Source organism: Neovison vison, chromosome 2 (genome assembly GCF_020171115.1).
Source record: "Neovison vison isolate M4711 chromosome 2, ASM_NN_V1, whole genome shotgun sequence".
Taxonomy (NCBI): domain Eukaryota; kingdom Metazoa; phylum Chordata; class Mammalia; order Carnivora; family Mustelidae; genus Neogale; species Neogale vison.
The window spans coordinates 106324420-106351883 of NC_058092.1; the positions used below are offsets into that span (position 1 = coordinate 106324420).

The window sequence follows — 27464 nt, forward strand, 5'->3', positions numbered from 1 at the left end:
TTCCTTTGCCTTAAAAAAGAAAGACTTAAAACTTGGTCTGTTTGCTTCTTGCAGTTTTAGCAGCCGCATTATAAAACATAGATTACCCATAGGTTTGCCATTGAGAAGCGCTAATAGAGAAAGTTGGTGTGTATGTAATGGTAGAAATGTACCTAACCTGTTTAATGTAAACCAAATAAACGTCCACAAACTGACCCAGATCAGGTTTTTCTGGAACAGGAAAGTTGAGGACAAGCTAATTTTCGAAAACAACCAATTTTAAAGTGTTTATTTGTCCTTAGGTTTTTGGATCCTAGCACATCTCACCTAATTGTCCTAGTATACGCTGGTACAGTTAACACACCTGCTACAGAGATTTGACCAACAAAAACCTTTGTAGATCTGCAGCTTGCGCTAGCTCACTGAACGCTTTGATTGGCCGGTTTAATGGGCGTGGGGAGCACAGCTCCCTTTCCTCTCTTCTACGAAGGTTACTTCATTGGATTGACCAGCTGTCAGGTTGACCCAAACCTGCCTCCTTTTGGTGGTGTTTGTCGGGATCGCAACACAATAGCCCGAGGAGAGCCTCCCCTTGTAAGCTCCGATTGGCTTGACTCAACCTTGGCGGTTTCTGATTGGTCCAATGAAGAAACACCAAGGTAGGTTGCCTAGGGATCCTGAGGAAGCTGATGTGTTATTCCTTCTCTGCCTCGAAGGATCAGGAAGTTTGTAATCTCTGCGTGGCTGAGAAGTTTTTTTTACCTACTAGGACGTGGGGGAACAGGTGTCCCCCTAAAACAGAGCGCAGGCTGCTGTTTGTGTCCGGCTGTAACCCAGGAGTAACGTCAGGTAAGCAACGGAGAATATACATTTCCTAGTGTACAAAAAAAGCCTACAGATTTTTTATTTTATGGGGAGAGGGAGGTTTTTATTCAATTAGTTTTTGGTCATTTTTTTTTCCCCAAATAAGATTTTTAAATAATAAATGCCCAGCGGGTATTAGTTCCTCAAAGTCCCCTCCTGCCCTTTTTTTCTCTGAAGACTTAAAGTTTCTTGGATTGGGTTAGCAAATAAACTCTGTTCACAGTGCCAGATAGGATTAATGCCTTAAGCATTTATATCACAGGGGTTTTTTCCTCCTTCACCCTTCTTCCCACCTCCCACCAAGAATTGTATTTGAAATATGGCCTTGTACAAAGAATCATTTGTAAGTCACTTTACTTGTATTTCTATTTTAAAATGTTCACATGCATTTCTGAGTATTCATTTTAATCAGTATATATTTATTGAGCAGTTACAACGTTAAAGACATTGTGCTAGTTGCTATGGAGACTATAAAAACCCAAGAAGACAATATCCCTGCCCTCAAGAAGTTTACAGTTGAGAGACAGCCATACCAAAAGAAAGACTATAATAAATACTTTAAAGGATGTAAGTATAAATAAAGCTCTGTGGAAGTATAGCTGAGAGAGAGACCAATTCTGGCCATGGGACATAAGGGTAATGGAGAAGGGTATTCACTTAAGGTTTTACCTGGATCCTCAATAGGCCTTTGAAGAATGGGTAGAATATAAAGAGGAAAGGAAAGGGGAGAGAGCATCAGCATGGACAAAGGAGCAGAAATGGCAGCATGGGACCTGTTTGAAAAGTGGGTGTTAACAATATGTAACTGAAAGTAATGTAACGGGAAATATCGCTAGAACAGGATCCAGTCACAGACGCTTTTGAATGCATTCTTTTGAACATGAATAAGATATTCTTTTAAATAATTACTGATTAAAAATATTTTTGTCGTTTCAAAAACTGACATTTAGATTTATTTTAAAATAAAGTATGCTAACTTTATATCATACATGATTTAGTGCCATTTCTCTTGACTAGATTTTTTTTTTTTAAAGATTTTATTTATTTATTTGACAGAGAGAAATCACAAGTAGATGGAGAGGCAGGCAGAGAGAGAGAGAGAAGCAGGCTCCCTGCTGAGCAGAGAGCCCGATGCGGGATTCGATCCCAGGACCCTGAGATCACGACCTGAGCCGAAGGCAGTGGCTTAACCCACTGAGCCACCCAGGCGCCCTTGACTAGATTTTTTTAAAAACATCTGTAGTACATGGTATAAGAGGGCATGTGCTTTGATTTTTTTTTTTTTTTTTTGCAATTAAGGAAGAGATCATTAATCTTTTAACATTCTCTTCCTGATACTTTTTGTCAGCAGCTATTTGAGTATTTGCAAGATGGCTAGCTAGGGACAGAGATGAAAGTTTTCTGTGTATATGGAATTACTACACATGATCTTCTGAGTATTATTCTGTAGATGCAGTTTCCAAAAGGAGTGCATGAGATGAGTTATGGGAAGAAAATATGAGAATATATACATTTAGTTTTTCTTATTTTTTTAATTTCTCTGTTTTTTATATTTTATAATGTGCCATTGAATGTTTATAGAAGTTACATGTAGATTATCACATGGATTTTGGGGCTTGGATTCTCACAATTTTTTGCTGTCCCATATTATTTAACTTGGGGAGAATCCATTTTATGAAAGACAAGTTAAAATGATGTGTATATACTCCTGGATTATAGATTATGCACATAAAATCAGCAGGGTTAAAAGATGATCATTTCTAGAAAGAAAGAGAGAGAGAGAAAGAGAAAGAAGCAAAGAAAGATCGATCAATCATTTGTACCAATCTTTAATATTACTGATTTGATTTTCTGTCAATGCCTTCTTTACCTTCAAGCTATTGTACTTTGGAAAACATATTGTGTTACCCACTTAATTTTTCTGGTCTTTACTCCTTTCTCTATTCAAGTTTATATATATTTCTTATTTGTATACATTTGTAGTAGGTCTGTATGAATATCAATATGTTCTGTTTACATAAGCTTTCTTATAGATATTTTTTCATCACCCTTTCCAGAAACAGGTGAGAATGACCACTTTAACTCACCGGGCCCGTCGCACTGAAGTAGGCAAGAACTCTGAAAAGAAGGTGGAAAGTGAGGAAGACACTAATCAAGACAGGAGTCCAGACAATGAAGATTCTGGTGACTCTAAGGATATTCGCCTCACACTTATGGAAGAAGTATTGCTCCTGGGACTAAAAGATAAAGAGGTAACACAGTTGGGTTTACTAGTCTCTCCCAAAGACTCTTGAATATTGGAATATTTTTAAGAAGCAGTATGTCGGAATATTTTCATTAATGCTAAGTTCTAATGCTTAGAATTGTGCTCTAGCCATCAGGTGGGTGGGGGAGTTTGGGAGGGTAGCTGATATTTGGAGGGAAAATCCGGAAGTATAATTACTTAAAGGGTAATTTAATTACAAAATTCCTCCAAAATTTTAGAAGATAGGAGAGAGTAGGACACATGTAAAATTTTTGTACTTGTAGTTTCCCAAATGACATTGATGGTGAAATGGCCTCCTATTAAACTAAGAGGGCCCACACATTGAAATTGTCTTGAGCTGTGAGGAGGAAAATCTTTTAAATGACAAGACAAGAAATGTGTATGATTAGCTGTTTTATAAAAATAAACAGTGAATAGGTTTAACTTGCAATGCAGTAGAAATAACTTTTTAAAAATTCTGTTCTGTGGATCTTTAGAAATTAAATATCAACAACTGATAAATATTTTAATTTCAGAAAATGTTTTTAAATTAATTCCAGATTTCTCTTTCTAAGTTGTCCCTTGTTAATAGAACACTTCATAATAGAATTAGTCTTGAGAAAGCAGATCTTAGAGTATAACCACATATTTGCTGCTTCTTCTACTGTAATATATTATCCTTCATTTGTAATTTAACTTTTTATTGTATTTCACTTTCTTCCCTCATGAAGAGATTATGAAGAAATTTAACTTAATATTTTAAACAACTATTTATTTTCCAAGAAAGCTTTTAGTAATATGATAATGATAATAAAGGCACATTTATTGGCCTTCATTTTGAAAACTTAACAAATCAAAATGTTACTTTACATTAAAAAAGACTAAATTTGGCTTTGATAACTATCTTTAGCTAGTAATGAATTGGCTACAAACATCTAGTACCATCTGTTCTTTTCTGCATTGATTCCTCAATTTGGGATTATCCTTGTTTCTTAGACTTTACATTCTCTATACCATGTTTCCCTTCTCTATTTTTTTTTTTTTAAGATTTTATTTATTTATTTGACAGAGAGAGATCACAAGTAGGCAGAGAGGCAGGCAGAGAGAGAGGAAGGGAAGCAGGCTCCCTGCTGAGCAGAGAGCCTGATGCGGGACTCAATCCTAGGACCCTGAGATCATGACCTGAGCCGAAGGCAGCGGCTTAACCCACTGAGCCACCCAGGCGCCCCCTTCTCTATTTTTTTATCACATCAAATTACAGACTGGAACAAAACTTACAAGACTTCTTATAGCCTGTGTATTGTTAAAACTAATATTAGAGACATGTACATATGCACTTGGCCAAGACACATATATCAGAAAATCTTGCCCGCACGTGTACTTTCCTGTTTGCTGAGAAAGTTGATGAAGCTCTAGTTTTATGAAAATTAAGCAAATGAAAATGCAAAGCTGACTCTCCAAGAGACTATTAGAGTAGGTCTGAAGATTAGGCGGCATAAAGACTGTTTTGAGATGTTGACACAGTACCTAGGATGCGTTTGCTGACTGTAGAAGAGCATATTAGAACTAAAAAGCTGTTTGGTTTGTTTTACTTTTGAATAGGAATGATTAATTTCCTGCTAACCTTAGATACTAGAATTTTTGCTTCTGTTTTGTGGAGATTCTAACTTTGGACTTCTCTTCTTGTGCTTTTAAATTTATAATAGTTAATATAAATATAAGGAAGTAGAACAAGAAATAAACAAACTCTGGTGAGGTACTATACAAAGATGAATAGAGAATTAGCCTTTTGAATAATTACCTTTTGAGTTCTAATTTTATTTTTTAAAATAGTTGATAAATTACATTTTTAGCTTTCAGTTGTCTCAGGAAGAACAACAAATTATAAATTCTTAGGTATAAATAAATAGGAGAGGTCAAACCTTCTGATTTATTAAAGCAGTATGCTATTCCAAAATGCCGGTTATTTAACTCTCTCTAAAAATATTAATTGATGGGGCTCTATTGGGTGGCTCAGTCAGTTAAGCCTTTGCCTTTGGCTCAAGTCATGATCCCAGGTCTTAGGATCACACCTTGTGTTGGGCCCCCTACTCAGCAGGAAGTCTGCTTCTCCCTCTGCCCCTCCCCCCACTCATTCTCTCCTCTCTCTCTCTTTCTCACTCACTTTCAAATAAATAAGTAAAATCTTTTAAAAAAACACTTATTGAGGGGCGCCTGGGTGGCTCAGTGGGTTAAGCCGCTGCCTTCGGCTCAGATCATGATCTCAGGGTCCTGGGATCAAGTCCCGCATCGGGCTCTCTGCTTGGCGGGGAGCCTGCTTCCCTCTCTCTCTCTGTCTGCCTCTCCATCTACTTGTGATTTCTCTCTGTCAAATAAATACATAAAAAATCTTTAAAAAAAAAAAAACACTAATTGATTTCCAGCACTAATTATTTTCTTCTCACCTCCTAAACTACTCATAGATTTATTTAATCATTATTTAGTGTGATTGGGGTGATTAGTGTGATGTGCTTAGCATTATGCAAATATTAAAGTAAATGTAAAATGCTATGAGATATTCTGTATGGCCCCAGCCCTCATGAAACTTGCATTCCAGCTGGGGAGACAAAACATACATACTTTCTAAAAGTTAAGTAACCCAAAGGTCCATCATCTGTGGAATGGATAAAAATGAGTTGTCCATTTATCTAAATGAATATAAACATTTTTTCTATACAGAATGAAGATGAACATTGTTATAAAACATGTATGATTCTCATGTAATATTCAGTAACAGAAGCCAGACAGAAAAGACATACTATATGATTCCATGTATATAAAATTCAAGAAAACTGTAGTGTTTGGGGTTACATATTTAGATGATTGAAACTACAAAGAAAAGCAAGAAAGAGATTACCATAGTTCTTAGCATAGTGGTTACCTTTTTGTAGGGGGTAAGATAGGAGGAGGATATTAGTAACTAGAAAAGAACATGAGGGGGCTCTCTGGGTACTAACAGTTTTCTGTTTCTCTACTTGGGCAAAGTTTCATGTATATTTACTGAGACATTAATCATTAAACTTTCTTCACTTTTGTTTCATGCACTCTTCTATGTATGCATTATATTTCACAGTTCAAAAGACTTCTAAATAGGTAAACAACAGTAAAAATCCAGCAAGTTTTTCCATGTTAGAACAGTAAGAGCCAAGAGAGTTGGAAGGAAGAGAGAACATAATGGGTTGAAATAATCTGGGGAAGAATAGAAGGCAGTAAAACAAGCTGGGCCTTTTTTTAAGATTTTATTTATTTATTTATTTGACAGACAGAGATCACAAGTAGGCAGAGAGGCAGGCAGGGAGAGAGAGGAAGGGAAGCAGGCTCCCTGCTGAGCAGAGAGCCCGATATGGGGCTGGATCCCAGGAACCTGAGACCATGACCTGAGCCGAAGGCAGAGGCTTTAACCCGCTGAGCCACCCAGGTGCTCCTTGTTGTTGTTGTTGTTTTTTTTTAAGATTCTATTTATTTGATACAGAGAGAGACAGTGAGAGAGGGAATACAAGCAGAGGGGGGAGTGGGAGAGGGAGAAGCAGGCTTCCCGCTGAACAGGGAAGCCCGATGAAGGGGCTCAATGAAGGGGCTCGATCCCAGGACCCTGGCATCATGACCTGAGCTGAAGGCAGATGCTTAACTACTAAGCCACCCAGGCTCCCCCAAGCTGGGCCTTTAAGAACAGGTAAGATTAACATAAACGGAGTAAAGAAAACACATTCTGGATGAGGGAACCTGAAATTATTATGAGCTTGATGAGTTTGGGAGATAATTAACCACTGTGATTGAAGTAGGTGTTTTCTTGGAGAAAAATGAGAATCAAAATTGGCAAACTAGATTCAGACTAGAGTGTGGCAGATTTTGAGTGTCAGGCAGAGACTTTCAGACTCTTTCCTTTATTTATTTTTATTTTAATTCCAGTGTAGTTAACATATAGTATTATATTAGTTTCAGGTGTACAATGTAGTGATTGAACAATTCTACATATTACTCAGTGCTCGTGACTGTAAGTGTACTTTTAGTCCTTTTGACCTATTTCATCCATCTTCCCATCCACCTCCCTTCATAATGATCAATTTGTTCTCTATAGTTATAGATTCTTCCTTTAAGTAAAGGGGATCAGCCTAATGAAAATAGGAAAGCCCATTTCATTTTTATGTCCAAAATAAGGACTTAATGATATTTTTGCTCTATGTTCTTTGTGAATATATGTTCTAATATGTAATATAATTTCTTGTTTTCACATGACTTAAGGTTTATGACATGTCAAAAAAATCCTAAGTGTTAAACTTTGCATCCCAAAGTCCCAAAGTTAACTTCTGCTGAAGATTTCCATAAGATTCTTTGTTTAGAACCCAATACTACAGTTCTTAAAATTATATCTATTTTTGAAAACATGGAGTGGCCTGGGTGGCTCAGTGGATTAAGCATCTGCCTTCAGGTCATGATCCCAGGGTCCTGGGATTGAGTCCTACATGGGCTTCTTGCTCAGCAGGGAACCTGCTTCTCCGTCTCCCTCTGCCTGCCGCTCCCCCAGCTTGTTCTCTCTCTCTCTCTCTGAAAAATAAATAAAATCTGAAAAAAAAAAAAGATTATTTATTTGAGAGAGCAAGAAAGACAGAGTGTAAGAGCCTGAGGGAGAAGCAGAGGAAGATGGACTAGCAAACTCTGCACTGAGCCCAGACCCTGAAGCCTGAAGTACGGCTTAATATCACAACCCTGAGACAAAATCAAGAGTTAGACACTTACCCCACTACACCACCCAGGTGCCCCAAGGGTCAACTGTGTTTTAAAACCATTCTGTGGCAGGGGTTCCTGGGTGGCTCAGTTAAGTGTCTGACTCTTGGTTTGGGCTCCGGTTGTGATCTCAGGGCTATGGTCTCAGGGTCATGAGATTAAGCCCTGCCTGGGGTGCCAGGCTCAGCAAAGGGTCTGCTTAAGGCTCTCTTCCTCTGCCCCTCCACACCATGTGTTCCACACTCTCTCTCTCTCAAATAAATAAATCTTAAAAAAAAAAAAAAAAAAAGTTGACCCTTAAAAACATGGGGGGGTAAGTGTGCCTAATACCCATACAGTTGAAAATCCATCTATAACTTTTTGCTCTCCCAAAACTTAGCTACAAATAGCCTACAGTTGTTTAAGGGTCAACTGTGTTAAGCTTCACTGTCTTGTGAAAATAACTAAGAAATCTAAGTGTATGTTGAAGAGTCTAACCTTTTAAGTACATTTATTTATTTATTTATTTATTTTTAAGATTTTATTTATTTGTCAGAGAGAGAGAGAGGAGCGAGAGTGAGCACAAGTAGACAGAGAGGCAGGCAGAGGCAGAGAGAGAAGCAGGCTCCCTGCGGAGCAAGGAGCCCGATGTGGGACTCCATCCCAGGACGCTGGGATCATGACCTGAGCCGAAGGCAGCTGCTTAACCAACTGAGCCACCCAGGCGTCCCTTAAGTACATTTAAAATTAGATGTTGTCAAGGGCCTCTGATTGGCTCAGTTGGTACAGCATGAGACTCTTGATCTCACGATTTTGAGTTCAAGCCCCACATTGAGCCTGCTTAACAAAATAAAAGTTAAAAAAAAAAAATCTGGGGCACCTGGGTGGCTCAGTGGATTAAGCCGCTGCCTTCAGCTCAGGTCATGATCTCGGGGTCCTGGGATCGAGTCCCGCATCGGGCTCTCTGCTCAGCAGGGAGCCTGCTTCCCTCTCTCTCTCTGCCTGCCTCTCTGTCTACTTGTGATCTCTCTCTGTCAAATAAATAAATAAAATCTTTAAAAAAAAAAAATCTCAGTTCAGTAACACTGCTCTCAACTGAGAAAATTAAACTTGAGCACCAGCCTGACCAAAATAATACAGATTTATTTTCTGTTGAAATCAAGATCCCATTTATTTGTCATTATTGCATTTGGTAGGAGTTTTGATATAGATATTATTGACTCATGGACAATTAATACTTTAATTAAATTGCTAGGATATTTAAAACATCTCCTTTATGAAATCTTTATTATTAAATTAAGTTACTTGTAAGAGGAATGAGCCTATTAATGCTTTTGACTTTTGGCAGTAATCTTTTTAGTTTGTGGATAGTGTTTTAAACCCTCTTCCCTTCCAAGCTTTCTCCTAGTAATCCCATTTATTGACTCCTTATGTACTGTGACATAAAAGGTTTTAATCAGGGGTGCCTGGACAGCTCAGCTGTTAAGGGTCTGCCTTCGGCTTGGGTCATGATCCCGGGGTCCTGGGATCAACCCCCACATTGGGCTCCCTGCTCGGCGGGAAGCCTGCTTCTCCCTCTCCCACTACCACAGCTTGTGTTCCCTCTCTTGCTGTCCCTCTCTCTGTCAGATAAATAAGTCTTTAAAAAAAAAAGGTTTTAATCATATTTCTCATGTCACTCAAGTCAAAATTGGCAAGAAGTATTGCTCATTGGAATTTTGGAAATATATTTTCATTAATTTGTTTGGTCACCAAAAAGTTACTGAATGTCTCATATGTATAAAGTGATAGAAACTGAAAGAAAACAAAGACAATTGTCCCTGCTTTTGAGATAATTATAGTCTAGTGGGATGAGAGTGGCTGGAGAGATTGGAAAGGGCTTCTGGAATGTTAACAGACCATGGCAGTACATGTGATGTGTGTGTGACTGTTCCGGCTGCTGAGGGAACAAAGAAAAGATACCTAACCCAGATCAGTGGTGGAAAGTGCTAGTGGAACAGGGGAGGAAAGAGATACTGGGAAGTATAACTCTTAAGCTGAATTCTGAATATAAGCAAAAGTCAGTTTGTGAAAAGAAACACAGTCTAGGGGGAAAAAATCAGCTGAATGTTTATGATAATTTCAATGATTTGTACCTGGAATAACCACAGATATTTGAAAACATTCTTTAAATTAACTCAGATGTTTTGAAACTCAACTACCATAACTTAGCTGGACGTTCAGTATTCAGTCATGTATTTTATTTTTTAACTTTTCAAAAATTGTGAAATATGGCATATATAGAAAAATTTATAAAACACATATGTACAATTTAACAAGTATTTTTAAAGCAAACACGTAACCACCACCAAAAGAACATTACAAGCATTGTGGGGTCATCCTCTTAGCCCTTCTCTAACCACATCCTGCCTCTCCTCCCAGCACTTCTAACATGTATGTATATTCCTAAACAATATATTTAGTTTTGCCTTTTTTTAAACCGTATGTTATTGAGTTGATACTGTTATGTATTTTTTGGTTCAATATGATGTTTGAGATTCACCTATGTTGCTGCATATAATTTAAAAATTATATTTTAAAATAAAATTCTATATTATACAATATAGAATTTCAGTTATATCACTATTCCACTATTCATTCAATCTGCTGGTTAACAGACATTTAGGAGTCCATTATAAATGGTGCTGCTAAGACTATTCTTGTTCTTTCAAACAATGCCACTGTTCATACATACAGAAAAATGATATTGGGCACCTGGGTAGCTCAGTCAGCTAAGTGTCTACCTTCTGCTCAGGTCATGATCCTGGGGTCCTGGGATTGAACCCCTTGTCAGGCTCCTAGCGCAGTGGGGAGTCTGCTTCTCCCTCTCCCTCTGCCTGCTGCTCCACCTACTTGTGCTCTCTCTCTGTCAAATAAATAAAATCTTAAAAAAAAAAAAAAAAGAAATATGATAAGTCAGACTGGATAAAACTTACACATTATAAATATAAAATATGTTAATTCTCAGCTTTTTCAAGCTACTAATGATCATCCATCAGTTTTAATTCACTCATAATTTATTAGCAATGGGAGATTAGAAGGACAAGCTTTTTTAAAGCTGGTAAAATTCTGGTGAATTAATCAATGAACTTAAAAAAAACATAACAAGAAGTCCATATACAACTTGTCGATGACTGGCTATCAATGGAGAGAACTACTCCTCTTAAAAAGTTGCTCAGTCCTAAACCATTTTATTAAAATCAAAAGATTAAAAGTCTCATTTAGGTCACTGCCTGGTCTTTTAGTTTCCTGATTGCACAAAATGAACAATAAATCCCTTGTCAGTGGTTATTGCCATAGTGAATAGGGCAAGTGTATCAGAAGGACTTGTTTGTCAGGTTTTCTGGTTTTTATTAACATAGGCTGTTTAAAAAAAAAAAGGAACTTCTGTTTTATTATATCCATTCATACAACCCCCAAATTTACTGTGGGTACAAAAGGAAATAAACTGGGAGACCAAAGTCCTATTTTAACAGTAGGAAATAATAGTTTAAGCTATTTCATTGAGAGCTTGCCTCTCCCTTCCCCCAACCCCTAGTTGCACACTGTTCTCTTCCAAAATTCCTGGCATAGATATTAAAATAAAAACCACTTATATTTGGATCTTCGGCTGTAGCCATTGAACCTATAAATTTGATGCAAGCCATTGCATGTCTTTCATGTCCTTCTTTGGTTTTTTTTGTGTTTGTGTAACTTAGAGTTTTCAAAATATATACTGTACTTTTTTACTTTCTCTTGCTGATTCTACAAGGCAGATATCGTCTTTTCTTTATGAAAGCAAAGTTAGATGGTTAATTGGTCATTAAGTGGTGGAATTTATGTTCAAACTGACTCGGACAGTTTTTAAAACGTCATGCTTCCAAAGCATGTATGACATATATTTTTTTTAATTTTTTTTTTTTTAATTTTTTTTAATTTCTTGCTGAAAAAAGAGAATTAATTGTTCAGGATTGCTATTGCTTAGTGGAAACCCAAGAATTTAATCTCCTAGGATAGTTTCATATAGAGCTTAATTTATATCTCCTAGTAAGATAAAAGAATATTACATTCTGCAGTAATATTTGGCACAGTTATTTTTACAAGTCTTATCCACAGCTTTCTTATTTCAATGTTTAACATTCCAGCAAAGCTTACTCTGTTTTGTGTTTTTTTGTTTGTTTGTTTTGTTTCTTTAGCAAAGCTCACTCTTAAAGATTTTGGGATCCCATAAAAAATATTAAGTTGACATCAATAATGGGAAAATACTGCTTAGCAAGTCTGAATGATACGGTTTTGCTTTATATTTCATCCCATCACAATTTAAGGAGGAAATATGAAAGTCTTACAGACTTTTTTCTCTTTTCTTTTCTTCCATCAAACAAGATATTCCGGTCATAAGGAACAATAAGTCAAGTAGGAAATTTATAGAACCCCATTTGCAAAATGAAAAATGTTAAAAGAAGCAGTAAATATGGGACACCTGGATGGCCAGTTAAGCATCTGCCTTTGACTTAGGTCCTGATCCCAGGGTCCTGGGATCGAGATTGGCATCGGGCTCTTTGCTCAGCAGGGAGTCTGCTTTTCCATCTGCCTCCTCCTCGCTCTCTCTGACAAATCTTCTAAAAAAATTTTTTAAGTCATAAATAATATTTGATTTGATTTATTATAACCATATCTTCAGAAAGTTTAATGTATAATTCAATAGGCATTTTATATTTTTCTCCTCAGTTCACAATGCCAGCCATAGATTACAACCCATGTCATATATCTTCATTACAGAAGGAGGAGACTGTTATACTAAAAAGATATAAATGAGTAGGTAGTATACTTTTTTCTTTAATTTTAAAACTTAAAAACAAATTTCTTCTAGGTTTTTCAGCAGGAGTATTATGTTGTATTAAGTTTGCTAGGGCTGCTGTAACAAAATACCACAGACTGAGTGGCTGAAACAACAGAACTCTTTTACCCCCACAGTTCTGGGTGCTTGAAGTCCAAGATTCGGTTTCTCTAAGGCCTTTCTACTTATCTTCTCACTGTCCCTATGTGGTTTTTCTTCTGTGCGTGTATCACTAGTGTCCTTGTGTCTATATTTCTTCCTCCTATAAGGACACAAGTTGGATTGGTTTATGGCCTACTTTAACAGTTTTATTTGACTTAATCACCTGTTTCAAGGCATTGTCTCCAAATACAGTCACCTTGTGAGATATTAGGGGTTAGGGTTTCAACATATGGAGTCTGGGAAGACACAGTTCACCCCATAACAATGATTTAGAAAGGTTTTAGAGGAAATAGAAAGATTTTGGAGATAATTTTGTAATTATTTACTTATATGTTCATTTCATCCTCAGGAAGTGTCATTCAACTAAATAATGATTTTTTTCCTTCAGTTCAAGTCAGCCAACATTTATTGAGCACCTGCTTTGTCCAAGACACTGAATAAAATAAGGAAAAAGAGAAGTAATTAAGATGATATGTTTTTATTTCCTCAAGAAACATTTGAATCTGATATGGGAGAAGAGATATGTATACAATAACAATAGTACTAGGTATCTAAGTGCTATAAGAAAGGTACAAAAAGTACTATAAGAACATGGAAGAGAAAAAAAAAAAACATGGAAGAGGAAATTTTTTGGAGGTTACTCTTTACTTTCTAAGTTTGTCCTCACCTATTCGCAGTTGTCCAGAAGGTTTAAAGTGGGAATGGCCAAAAAGAAAAAAAAGAAAACCTGAATCAATGGTTTTCAGGCTTCCATGTGTTCATTGGTAGATTGTGCTCACCCTTTATTGCTATTATTGACTTTTTAAAAAATATATATGTCTAAGATTTTTTTAAGCTTTATTTTTATTATTTTTAAAGCAAAATAGGGCTGGGTGACTCAGTTTGTTAAGTATCTGCCTTTGACTTGGGTCACGATCTCAGGGTCCTGGGATCAAGTCCTACACTGGCCTCCCTGCTCTGCAGAGAGTCTGCTTCTCCCTTTGCTCCTTCTCCTTCCCCTTCCCCTACTCTCTCTCCCTCAAATAAAAAATTAAAAATCTCAAAACTATTTTTAGGGGCACCTGAGGGGCTCAGGTCGTGATCCCAGGGTCCTAGGATCGAGCCCCACATTGGGCTCCCTGCTCAACAGGAGGCCTGCTTCTTCCTCTCCCACTCCCCCTGCTTGTGTTCCCTCACTCCCCCAGCTTGTGTTCCCTCTCTTGCTGTCAAATAAATAAAATCTTTAAAAAAATTTTTTTAGAAACAAAAAAGCAAAATATGTTTATACTAAGAAATTCAGAAGTCTACATGAGAGAACTTAGTGATGGGGAATGAGATATGTGGCTATATGCATTTGTCAAAACAAACTGAACTTAACATCTGTACATTTCACTCTATATAAATTATACCTCAATTTTTTATTTTATTTTATTTTTTAGAATTTTATTTATGTATTTGACAGAGAAAGAGAGAGAAGAGCACAAGCAGGGGGAGTGGCAGGCAGAGGGAAAAGCAGACTCCCAGGTGCCACCCAGGCACCCTATACCTCAAGTTTTTATTAAATGTTTAAAGAAAATAAAAATCTTTCACCCATAATGTCACCACTGAAAGATAACTGCTATTGAAGTCTTTTAATATATGCTTATAGACTGCTTTCTATGTATATATACACACACAGAGATGCATAATTACAACATGAGACAAAGATTTCTTTCTGCTCTCTCATCTTCCCAGAATCCCCACATTTGTCTTTTGTTACTGTCCCTATAGTTTGTTTTAACTTAAATTCTGCATTTCCTCAGGCTCCTGGGTGGCTCAGTTGGTTAAGCATCTGACTTTTGATTTTGGCTCAGGTCTTGGGTCCTGGGATCCAGCCCCATGCTCAGCGGGGAATCTGCTTGAGATTCTTCTTCTCCCTCTGTCCCTTACCCCATTCACACTCTTTCTCCATCTCTCTCTCTCTAAAATAAATAAATCTTGGGGTGCTCATTTGGGGAAGGCTCATCACTGCCTTCACCTTGGGGCGTGATCCTGGGGTCCTGGGATTGAGTCCCATGTTGGGCTCCCCGCTCAGTGGGGAGCCTGCTTCTCCCTCTCCTCCCTGGTTGTTCTCTCTCTTGCTGTCTCTGTCTCTCTCTCTCAAATAAAAAAAATATTTAAAAAAATTTTTAAAAATAAATCTTAAATAAATTCAGCATTTCCTTTTAAAGTCCATCACAAATCCAGTGATAAAAAGAAGCATCACAAAACAATAACCTCCCCATTCTTTAAGTTCTCTTGCATTTATCTCCCAATATGCTTAGTTACTGTATTTTCTTATTTTTTTTTAATTTTTTTATTTATTTGCCAGAGAGAGAGAGAGAGCAAGCAAGTACACACAAGCAGGTAGAGAGGCAGGCAGAGGCAGCAAGAGAAGCAGGTTCCCTGCTGATCAAGGAGCCCGGATGTGGGACTCAATCCCAGGACCCTGGGATCATGACCTGAGCCGAAGGCAGCGGCTTAACCCACTGAGCCACCGAGGCGTCCCATAACTTCTGATTTTCTGATAGGCATTGTTTAAAAACACAGGACTTAGAATCAGATATATCTACATTCAGATTCAAAGTCTACCGCTTAGGGGCACCTTGGTGACTCAGTCAGTTAAGTGTCTGCCTTCCGCTCAGGTCATGATCCCAGGGACCTGGGAGAGAGCCCTACATCAGCAGAGAGCCTGCCTCTCCCTCTCTCTGCTGCTCCTCCTTCTTGCGCTTTCTCTCTTTCTCCTTCTCAAATAAATAAAATATTTTTTAAATTACTATTATCTCTATAAAATATTATCTCTACAAAATAAGGGTAAAACAGGACACCTGGGTAGCTCAGTCAGCAAGCATCCAACTCTTTTTTTTTTTTTTTTTAAGATTTATTTATTTATTTATTTGACAGAGATCACAAGCAGGCAGAAAGGCAGGCAGAGAGAGAGGAAGGGAAGCAGGCTCTCCGGTGAGCAGAGAGCCCGACGTGGGGCTCGATCCCAGGACCCTGGGATCATGACCTGAGCCGAAGGCAGAGACTTTAACCCACTGAGCCACCCAGGCGCCCCCAAGCATCCAACTCTTAATTTTGGCTCAGGTCATAATCTCAGAGTTGTAAAATCAAGCCCCAAGTTGTGCTCCATGCTGGGCATGGAGTCTGCTTAAGATTCTCTCATTCCGGGAGGTGAACCATGAGAGACTATGGACTCTGAAAAACAATCTGAGGGGTTTGAAGTGGCGGTGGGGTGGGAGGTTGGGGTACCAGGTGGTGGGTATTATAGAGGGCACGGCTTGCATGGAGCACTGGGTGTGGTGAAAAAATAATGAATACTGTTTTTCTGAAAATAAATAAATTGGAAAAAATATATATATATATTAAAAAAAAAAGATTCTCTCATTCCCTCTGCCCTTCCCCACCCTCTTAAAAAAGATATACATATATGTATATATGTATATGTATGTGTGTATATATGTAAATATGTATTTATATGTATGTACATATATACAGGCACAGTTAGGTCGCTGACCCTTGGTTCTGGCTCAGATCATAATTTCAGGTTTGTGAGATCCAACCCTGCTTCCGGTTCCATGCTCAGTGCAGAGTCTGCTTGAGTTTCTCTCTCCCTTCCCCTCTGTCCCCCAGAGGATGCTATCTATCTCTCTCAAAAAAAAAAAAAAAAAAATTTTTAAAAAAAAATATATAAAACAATTGGTAGAATTTGAAGGCTTACTGAATATTTGATAAAATTAAGGAATTCTTGTTAATTTTTAAAAATTCTTATTAATTTTTAGGTGTGATATTAGTATTACAGTTTTTTTTTTTTTTAAGTCTTCCTGGCTTGGGGAGAGTATGATAATATTTTATAGATGATAGGTTAAAATAACTTGGATTTGTACTGAAATAATCTGGTGAGCAGAGAGAGTTATAAAAGAGAGATGAGGGGCGCCTGGGTGGCTCAGTGGGTTACGCCGCTGCCTTCGGCTCAGGTCATGATCCCAGGGTCCTGGGATCGAGTCCCTCATCGGGCTCTCTGCTGAGCGGAGAGCCTGCTTTCCTCTCTCTCTCTCTCTCTCTCTGCCTGCCTCTCTGCCTACTTGTGATCTCTGTCTGTCAAATAAATAAATAAATAAAATAAATAAAAATAAAAGATGATTGTATTGGTAGCTGTTGAAGCTAGATGATGGATATATAGAGATTCATAATCTCTCTACTTCGTGTGTGTTGGGAACCTTAAGCCAAAAATGTTAAAAAGAAAAAAAACGACGTTTTCTTAACCACATGATTCCATTTTACACAATATCTTATTGATTCCCTGTTATGAAAGATGATGAAATCACCACTCTCAGTTTGTTCTACTTCTATTCCCCAGTGTTTTATGAAAACTTGTAATGTATACATTCTGTCGTTTCATAACTCACACAATGCTGTTTTCTGAAGGAAAGCCCCAAAATTGAAGTTGGAGAAGAAACATGGGAAAACGAGTGGTTAGGAGAGAAGAAATGTGTATTGTATATATAAAGAAAAGTTCTGGTTTTGCATATACCCAAAATATAATAGAATGATGAAATTTGTGAGTCATTTTAACTTTTTATTATTTTCTTTCTTTCCAAATTTTCTAAAATACCTCTATACTACTTTTTAATCAGGGAGAAAAAGCTGTTTGAAAACAAGGTGAATCTGCGTTTACTTAAGTTTTGCTCTTCTGAGGTTTGAGGCCATAATTACCTTAAAGTATTTCTAAATCTATTTTAAGTTATTTGAGAGTTATGGGGAAATAGATTTAGAGCTACATACGTGTTTTCAGATTTTTACTCCCTTTTCTCAAGTATTTTCTCTTTGGATAGTGTGTAGCACTGTCCTTTTTCCCATAAGTAGCAAACTGTGGGGAAAGACAGACATGTAAGTTACTGGTTTTAATGCTATAATCACTTTTAAATTTCTTAAAGTAAAAAACTAAGCATATTTTTGTTGCCAAGTATGAGACTTAAAGCTAATGTAGGAATATCCAAAGATTACCAGTTGCTTTCCTTTATTTTGAATTTCTTTTTCACTGCTAAGTCATTATCATGTTCTTTTATTTTTTTCCCCCTGAAGTTTTGTAGTGGCTTTACTTTAAGAAAAAACTCAACTGGAGTTGAAAAAGTTAATAAACTGATCATTATGACTAGCTTTGTATATTTCATCCAACCTCCTTATGAATAAGCCTGAAAAGATATAACCTTCATGAAGTTGATTGAGAAATTCTGTTCATTTGTTTAGGTTAATAGCCCATCCTTAGTCATGCCGAAATCATGCGTTAAACTGGAATAACATCCAGGTCACAGTTCCTCATTACCCATTATGGTCAAGCAGAGTGACTTTTTAATGCTTAATCTCTTTTATGAAATGTCTCTATTGGCTGTGTGGACATAGAAACATTAATTGGAGTTAGATTGAATCACATTATAAAAGAGGAATTTAATTCAAGCCTTGGAAGCTAATATTTCGGTAGAGCACTTCAAAGAAAAACAGTACATTATTTTTAAAGGTTTTATTTATTTATTTATTTATTTGACAGAGATCACAAGTAGACAGAGGCAGGCAGGCGGGCAGAGGCTTTAACCCACTGAGCCACCCAGGCGCCCCTGTAATTTTATACATTTCTATAATGTGATTTTTTTCCTTTTTTTTTTTTTTACAGTCATTTATTACACTTCTAATTAAAACAAAACAAGGTCCGCTACTCAAAGATCTCATTCTGCAGGCCTTCAGGATTCTCTGTTGGTCTTGAAGCAATGTGCGATTCCATCTGTTTTAGTAGATCCTAAAATTTTTCTCTTTCTCTTTTCCCTAATGTGTATAGCCTTTGATAACTAAATTTAATGACTTAATGGTGAACTTTAATATGCATGTGTTAGGGCGCCTGGGTGGCTCAGTGGGTTAAGCCGCTGCCTTTGACTCAGGTCATGATCTCAGGGTCCTGGGATGGAGTACCGCATCGGGCTCTCTGCTCAGCAGGGAGCCTGCTTCCTTCTCTCTCTGCCTGCCTCTCTGCCTACTTGTGATCTCTCTCTGTCAAATAAATAAATAAATAAAATCTTTTTAAAAAAAAATGCATGTGTTAGATCATCCTGCATACTGAACCATTGGCCCTTTAACATAGAATCTTTATTATAGATGATTAGAGAATTCACCAGTATATCTGGATATATTTATTTAGAGGGATATGGACCTTAGAATTATAATTATTTTTTAAAACTCCACATGTATATTTTCAAGCTTTTTTCTATTATGATGCATGACTCAATAAAAAGAAAGTTTAAAAAAATTCCTGGGGAGTTTTACATAAGATGCTATGATGGGAATGATATTAAAAAACATAGTTTCGGGGCACCTGGGTGGCTCAGTGGGTTAAGCTGCTGCCTTCGGCTCAGGTCATGATCTCAGGGTCCTGGGATCGAGTCCCGCACCGGGTTCTCTGCTCAGCAGGGAGCCTGCTTCCTCCTCTCTCTCTCTGCCTACTTGTGATCTCTCTCTGTCAAATAAATAAATAAAATCTTTTAAAAAAAAAAAAAACATAGTTTCTACATGCTGCTACCCATTGTTTCTTTATTTACAGTGCTTCTCATTTACAGTTCTGTTGACAGTCTGACATCAATGTTACTGTAACAGAAGCTACATGGTCAGGAAGAAATGAAAAAACAAACAAATTAGTTTCCTCTATTTGCTTTAATACTGGCTGATGGGTGTTTGCACACCTGTTGAGAATTATAAAATTACCAAGATTATATAAAAGCTAAGCCTAAATAAATTACATGTCCTGAAAAAAGTTATAGTTTAACCTTAATTAGGCAGCTGAGTTGCATAAAACCAAATATTAATCTTTAAAAAAAAACCGACTCCCTCCTTAAAGAGGGGTTATAAACATGACTCTTCCAAAGTAGCATGAGGCAGATAGTAGATGGAACTAATCCCAGGTTTGTATCTAAAATCAGGCCCACAGGAAATGTGGATAGGCTTAAGGAATGTTTATGGTTCCAACTGAGCTTTTGCCAGGTTTGCATATTTCTTTTTTTTTTTTAATTTTATTTATTTGACACAAAGAGGCACAGCGAGAGAGGGAACACAAGCAGACGGAGTAGGAGAGGGAGAGCAGGCTTCCCACTGAGTAGGGAGCCTGATGCAAGGGTTGATTCCAGGACCCTGGAATCTTGACCTGAGCTGAAGGCAGATGTTTAACAACTGAGTCACCCACAGGCACCCCAACATGTTTATTTCCAATCATAAATTTATGTTGTCAAGAAACATTGAGGGGCGCCTGGGTGGCTCAGTGGGTTAAATCCTCTGCCTTCAGCTCAGGTCTGATCCCAGAGTCCTGGGATCGAGCCCCACATCGGGCTCTCTGCTCAGCAGGGAGCCTGCTTCCTCCTCTCTCTCTCTCTGCCTGCCTCTCTGCCTACTTGTGATCTCTGTCTGTCAAATAAATAAATAAAATCTTAAAAGAAAAAAAAAAAAAAAGAAACATTGAGAGGGTGCCTGGATGGCTCAGTTGGTCAGGCGACTGCCTTAGGCTCAGGTCATGATCCTGGAGCCCCTCATCGAGTCCCACATCGGGCTCCCTGCTCGGTGGGGAGTCTCCTTCTCCCTCTGATCTCTCCCCTCTCATGCTCTCTCTCTCTGTCAAATAAATAAAATAAAATCTTTCTTTAAAAAAAAGAAACATTGAGAAATACTATGTATTAGTCAGATACTCTTTCCTTAAGAAATTTATACTCTACTGAGGACAATTGATTACAGTGTGATAAAAGAAATAAGGGAGAAGTATATATAGGCACACCCAGGTGAAGAACCTAAGCTGGAGGGTGGACTAGAAGGAAAGGTGTTGTTAGAGAAGGTACATAGAAGATATGGTCCCTGTACACAATCCTTAAGAACAGGGAAGAAATGGGGACATAAGGGTACTGGTTCTTTTGGACAGAGAGAACAATGTGAACAAAAGCCAGTAGGCAAAAACTTATTTGTGGAGCATAACAAATAGCATGGAGGACAAGGGGCATTAGAGAGGAGTAGGGAATTTGGGTAAATTGGAAGGGGAGGTGAACCATGAGAGACTATGGACTCTGAAAAACAATCTGAGGGGTTTGAAGTGGCGAGGGGGTGGGAGGTTGAGGTACCAGGTGGTGGGTATTATAGAGGGCACGGCTTGCATGGAGCACTGGGTGTGGTGAAAAAATAATGAATAATGTTTTTCTGAAAATAAATAAATTGAAAAAAAATAATTAAAAAAATGATACATTAAGAGTACTTAAGATAGTTCTGGGGGTCCCTGGCTGGTTCAATCTGAGAGGATGCAGCTCTTGATCTCAGGGTCTTGAGTATGAGCCTCACATTGTGTTTAGAGATTACTAATAAAATAAACTTAAAAATAGTTCTGGAAAGCTGAGCATAGTGTTCTATGGGAACGAGGCCAGGGAGAGACCAGTGAGTAGCCTCTTGGCTTGAGCATTATACTAAGGAATTTGGACTTTGACTGGGAGGAGTTTTGAAAGATTTTTAAGTAGAGTGGAAAGGAGTTATATCATTAGATTTGAGCATAAGGGTCATCCTGGTTATAATGGGAAAACTGGAATTAGAAGATCACTGTCTCTGGCAGTATAGTGGTCAGATATTGAGTCTTGAATAAACATAATTTCTAAGTACTGTTGGGCCTTTGGAAAGTAAGAAATATTCAGGGTCCCCAAACAAACTCCAAACTTAAAATCGTAGAGATGAGCAATAAACAAACATGAAATCCAGATTGCCCCAGGACAAATCATCAAATCAGTCCTGATATCTGGGAATTGGATAGTCAGGAATAAACCTCAGAGTTGAGATAAAATGGGGAAGCTAGATTTAAATGTGGTCCCAGTAGAGGGCACCCAGGTGGCTCACTGGAACATGAGACTCTTGATCTTGTGAGTTCAAGCCCCAGGTTGGATGTAGAGATTACTTAAAATCTTGTAAAAAAATAAAATTCTGGCCCCAGTTGTGTGGCAGTCCCCCAATCCCCTCATGCCTGACTCTCAGCAGAAGCAAATACATATCTTCCTCTCTGAAAGAAGGCGTCTTTAATTTAGGCCTTCAGGATCTCAGAGATTCACAAAAAAATTTAATATGGGCCACTTCTTTTTTTTTTTTTAAGATTTTATTTATTTATTTGACAGACAAAGATCACAAGTAGGCAGAGAGGCAGGCAGAGAAAGGGGAAGGGAGGCAGGCTCCCTGCTGAGCAGAGAGCCCAATGCATGGCTCCATCCCAGGACTCTGGGATCATGACCTGAGCTGACGGCAGAGGCTTTAACCCACTGAACCACCCAGGCGCCCAAATATGGGCCACTTAATCAAATATCAAACATACAAAGAATCAAATACCCATGACAAAGATTCAGCAGAAATCACAAATAATAGGTCATTCGTGGACCTCACATATTAAAATGATCAGACAACATAAAATATCTATGACCTTTTATTTTTTTTTAAGATTTTATTTATTTATTTGACAGACTGAGATCACAAGTAGGCAGAGGTAGGCAGAGACAGAGAGAGGGGGGAAACAGACTCCCTGCTGAGCAGAGAGCCTAATGTGGGGCTCAATCCCAGGACCCTGGGATCATGACCTGAGCCAAAGGCAGAGGCTTAACCCGCTGAGCCACCCAGGTACCCCAATATCTATGACCTTTTTAAAGAAATAAAAGAATCACAAAATGAACAACAAAAAGAAATGATCACAAATGACCAAGCAAATGTGAAAAATAACTACATAGGACTTTTAGAAATGAAAAAAATCAAAGTTGAAATAAAAATCTTGTGGTTAGTTTAGCATATTAGTTACAGATGGAGAGAGTAAATTGGAAGCCAGATATGAACTCTTCAGAAAGCAATTTAGAGACAAAAGAAATGGAAAATATAAAAGATTAAAAGACAGAAAGACTGATGTCCCAGAAGGGAAAAATGAAATGGAGGAGAGCTAAAATTTTTAAGAGTTAAGAATGAGAATTTTTGAAGAGTAAGAAATGGACCTACAAATGCAGGAAGCATATGCCAAGCAGGATAAGTAAATTCACACACAGTCATGCCATCGTCAAATTACAAAACACCAAGAGAGAAGATTGTGAGGGACCTGTGGAAAAAAGACAAATCATCTACAAGCAATCACAATCAAAAGAATGATATATTTCTCACTGCAACAATGGAAGCTGGAAGTGGAGGGCTTAATATCTTCAGTGTGCTACGAGAAAACTATCAGCCTGGATTGTTATGTCCAGAAAAACCATATTTATTATTTTTTATTTTCTATTCAGATCTTTAATCCATTTTGACATGAGAAACTATCTTTTTTAAAAGGTATTTATTTATTTATTTATTTGACAGAGAGAGAGTCAGTGGGAGAGGGAACACATGCAGGGGGAGTGGGATGGAGACAAGCAGGCTTCCCACTGAGCAGGGAGTATAATGCAGGGCTCCATGCGTGGATCGATGTGGGGCTTGATGCAGGGCTTGATCCCAGCCGAAAGCAGACACTTAATGCCTGAGCCACCCAGGCACCCCAAGGATCTTAGCTTTAGAAAACAATGTTGAAGGTGCCTGGGTGGCTCAGCCCACCCAGAGTCCCGGGATCAAGTCCTGTATCTGGCTCCCTGATCAGTGCGAGTCTGCTTCTCTCTACCCCCTCCTCATGCTCAGTCTCTCTCTCTCTCATTCTCTCTCTCTCTCTCTCAAATAAATAAAATCTAAAAAAATCTTAAAAAACAAAAACAATGTTAAGTAAAGACCTTTTGGATAAAATAGTTTGTCTCCAACAGACTTTCACTTAAGGAAATTCTGCTTTAGGAAGAAGGAAAATGGTACCAGAGAGGAGGTCTAAGATGCAGGTAGTAATGGTGAGCAAAGATATTGACAAGCATCTGCGTAAATCTAAACAAGTGCTACCTGTATAATATAATGATAATGCTAATAATAATGTCTAACATGAGGTAAAAGATAAAATATTGGTCAAATGGAAGACTGGTTAAATATTGATTCATTTAAAACTAATTAGATTTTGTATTAATTTTAAATTGTCATGCATGTTAAAATTTCAAGGATAACTTTGCTAAAGAGAAGAGAGTGCATAACTTCTAAACCAATAAAGAGGAAAGTGGTATTAAAAAAATGTTTTTAATTCTTTGCCACTGTTTAGCTTTGTAACCCCTGGCGTGTCACAGAACCTCCATTAGTTTCCTCATCTTTAAAATGTGGATAGTAGTACTTCCCTTATATGGTTGTTGTGAAGATGTGATCAGATCGTGCATACAAAAAAAGCTGAACGCAAATCTGTATAATAAGTATCCAATAAATATTATATATTACTACTATTAATAGTGATTTATGGAGCACCTGACTGGCATAGTTGGTGGAGCATGAGGCCCTTGATCTTGGGGTCATGAGTTCCAGGTCCACATTCAGCGTGGAGCTTGTTTTTTAAAAAATTAAAAATTAAGTAAATAAGTAAATAAAATCTTTTTAAAATAGTGATTTATGTAGTAACCATTAAAGGTGATACTTTAAAGCCATGCTAGAACTTCCTGCCAACATCTCATCCAGTTTCTCTTCCATTAGAGGGAGTGCTACCCCTAAAAATGGCTGGAATGTTGAACAGTTAGTCTAATAACTCTTTAACAGTTCTTCTTGTGTTAATTGTAACTCCTTGCTCAGAACCTTCAGGATTCAATATTGCCTTTAGTAAAAGTTCAGAGCATCGAGGCTTTCCACAGCCTGGCCCCAATCAACTTGATCTTATGTCCTTGAGTAGATCTCTAAACATATTTGATGTCTTTTTCCTTTAAACTTTTACTTAGAATGCCCTTTTGAAAAATAGTAGAATTTGGATGATTTCCTTTATCTTCATCCAGAAAACCTTCCCTTCTCTGAAAAATTCAGCCTATTCTTTAAACCCCAGTTCAAATCCCATAAAAGTTTCTGACTAGCCCAAAAGTGATTTATAATTTGAAAAACTATCCTCTAAACCAAATTTTTGCCTTCTGCTGCTGCTTTTTCAATTGAGCTTTTATTTAAAATTTATATTGTCACACAATTTTCCTCACATTTGCATGGTATTTCCAGTTAGATTTTTTGGTTCCTTAAGACAGTGGTTATTTTTTCTATGTCTTTGTATAGCTTCCAGGGAAGGGAAACTAGTAATTTAAGTGGCTACTATATGCCAGGCACTCTACTAAATGCCTTCTTATATGTAACATCCAATTTATTCCTCACAGCAAACTTAGAAAGAAAGATATTAGTGTCCCTGTTTTACAGATGAGGACATTGCACTTGAAAATGGTTAAATAACATACCCAAGGCACTTAACCAGTCAGTGGCAGAGCTGGATTTCTACCACACCACCTAATAAAATAGCTTTCCAAGAAGCCAAAATTCTTCTCAAAAATTAAAATTTGACTTGCCAGTTATCAACTAACAACTGAGCCACGGGAATTCACAAAGAGCTAAAAGTCAGACAGAAAACCTTATTTGGGGGGTTTAGATTACGGGGATTAAAGAGAGATTCCATTCTTATTCTATGCTTTGAGTTCATGTCACGTGACATGAAATGAATCACAAAAAGGTGAACCATTGGGTGCCTGGGTTGCTCAGTTGTTAAGCATCTGCCTTTGGCTCAGGTCATGATCCCCCAGTACTAGGGGTTGAGTCCCATATCGGGCTCTCTGCTCAGCGGGAAGCCTGCTTCTCCCTCTCCCACTCCCCCTGCTTGTGTTCCCTATCTTGTTCTCTCTCTGTCAAATAACAAATAAAATCTTTTAAACAAAAAAAAAGGTGAACCATCTTTAAGGTGCTTGCTGCAAGTCCATAACCCTTTCAGAACATTCTCTTCTCTTTTGCCTTTTCTAGGGTTACACATCTTTCTGGAATGACTGCATATCATCTGGCCTGCGAGGGGGTATCCTGATAGAGCTGGCAATGCGGGGTCGAATCTATCTGGAACCCCCCACAATGCGTAAGAAGCGACTACTGGATAGAAAGGTATAGCACCTCTGTGGACATCCTCCTAACTTACAAAAGGGCAGGTACCAATGGTCCATTTTGGAGGAATGGGAAGTTTTGTTTGTTTGTTTGTTTGTTTTTGAGGGCCTTGAATTCATGACCCTGAGATCAAGACCTGAGCTAATACCAAGAGTCAGAGGCTTAACCAGCTGAGCCACTCAGGTGCCCCTGGGGGGAATGGGAAGATCTGAATAGTGAGACAAGATAAGTATCACTGACAGTTGTGCCATTATCTAACAGTTTTAGTTAACCTATAGCAGAGGAATAAATTCAAATATCCATCATCTACAAAATTAGAAGGAGGTTATGGTTTTATCTTTTTTATGTAGAAAAATCACTTTAGGATGCTGTTATTACTCCCTCTATAACTATAACATTATGAAATAGAGTTTTATATAGGAGGAGGGCAAACATATGGGTCAGGTGAGTCTTTGTTTAACCCTAGTCATGCTCAGATAACCATTAGATTTTTCTCCTTCGTTTATAAGCGAGTCGAGTCCACCATATGAGTTATACTCCTGTTTCCATTTTTTACTACTTATTTTTTCCACTCATAACATCACTGTCATACTCAGAACTCTACCAAAATGACATTCTTTAGGTATCACCAGGAGGCTCTATCCCCAGTGTGGGGCTTGAACTCACAACCCTGAGATCAAGAGTCACATGCTCTGGGCACATGGGTGGCTCAGTTGGTTATCTGCCTTTGACTCAGGTCATGATCCTGGGGACCTGGGATGGAGCCCCGCATCAGGCTCCCTGCTCACCAGGGAGTCTGCTTCTTCCTCTCCCTCTGCCCCTCCCCCCTGCTCATTTTCTTTCTCACTCTCTCTCAAATAAATAAATAAAATATTTTTTTAAAAAGTTGGTATTCCAGACCCAGAGAGTTATTATTGCATATTTTCTACATGATCATTTATATCCAGTTTGTTTCTAGGGTCCACTTCAAATGTTATTTTTGTCCTCTTACTATTATGCCATGCTGGATTTTAAACTTCTTGAATGTTTTGCATTTCCTACAACACTTAACCAATAATCTATATATGGTATACTGAAATATTTTCATTTGAATTAAGTAAATGAACCAGGGACCCTTGACTCTTCCTTTAAAGGTACTTCTAAAGTCAGATAGCCCAACAGGGGATGTTTTGCTGGATGAAACTCTCAAACACATCAAAGCAACTGAACCCACAGAAACCGTCCAGACGTGGATAGAGCTACTCACAGGTAAAATAGTTAAAAAATCCCACATTTTATAATCTTTATCCTTCTAGTTCAAGAAAAGGAGTACAGGAATTCAAGCTGCTGGGTAAGAAGTATATGGTTCACTGCGTAACTGTATTAAAGAGGGACAGAAAAGGCATGGTTAATCAATACATAGAATTTTCCAAAGTTTCATCTTAGTTCTGCCACCCCACTCCATAAACTCTCTAACAGTATTCTTCACAAGAAAAATTCTAACATCTTTATTGATACATAATTCATATACCATATAGTTGACCCATGGAAAGTACACAATTAAATGGACTTTAGTATATTCACACAATTTTGCAACCATCATCACAATCT

At 37.8% G+C, this 27464-nt stretch overlaps 1 protein-coding gene across 2 annotated transcripts in view; it reads left to right on the top strand.

Annotated features, from left to right (window-relative positions):
• The first annotated feature begins 654 nt into the window (after positions 1-654).
• Positions 655-27464, top strand: part of GOLPH3L (golgi phosphoprotein 3 like) — a 40547-nt gene continuing 13737 nt past the window's right edge. Inside the window, exons 1-4 of one of the 2 annotated variants that reach the window (XM_044239111.1) lie at positions 655-828; positions 2901-3095; positions 25743-25874; positions 27008-27122. In XM_044239111.1, coding sequence (XP_044095046.1) covers positions 2913-3095; positions 25743-25874; positions 27008-27122 — 430 coding nt within the window. In that variant the 5' untranslated portion in view covers positions 655-828; positions 2901-2912. Of the gene's footprint in view, positions 829-1294; positions 1411-2900; positions 3096-25742; positions 25875-27007; positions 27123-27464 lie in introns of those variants that run through there. The other variant, XM_044239112.1, reaches the window with a different exon arrangement.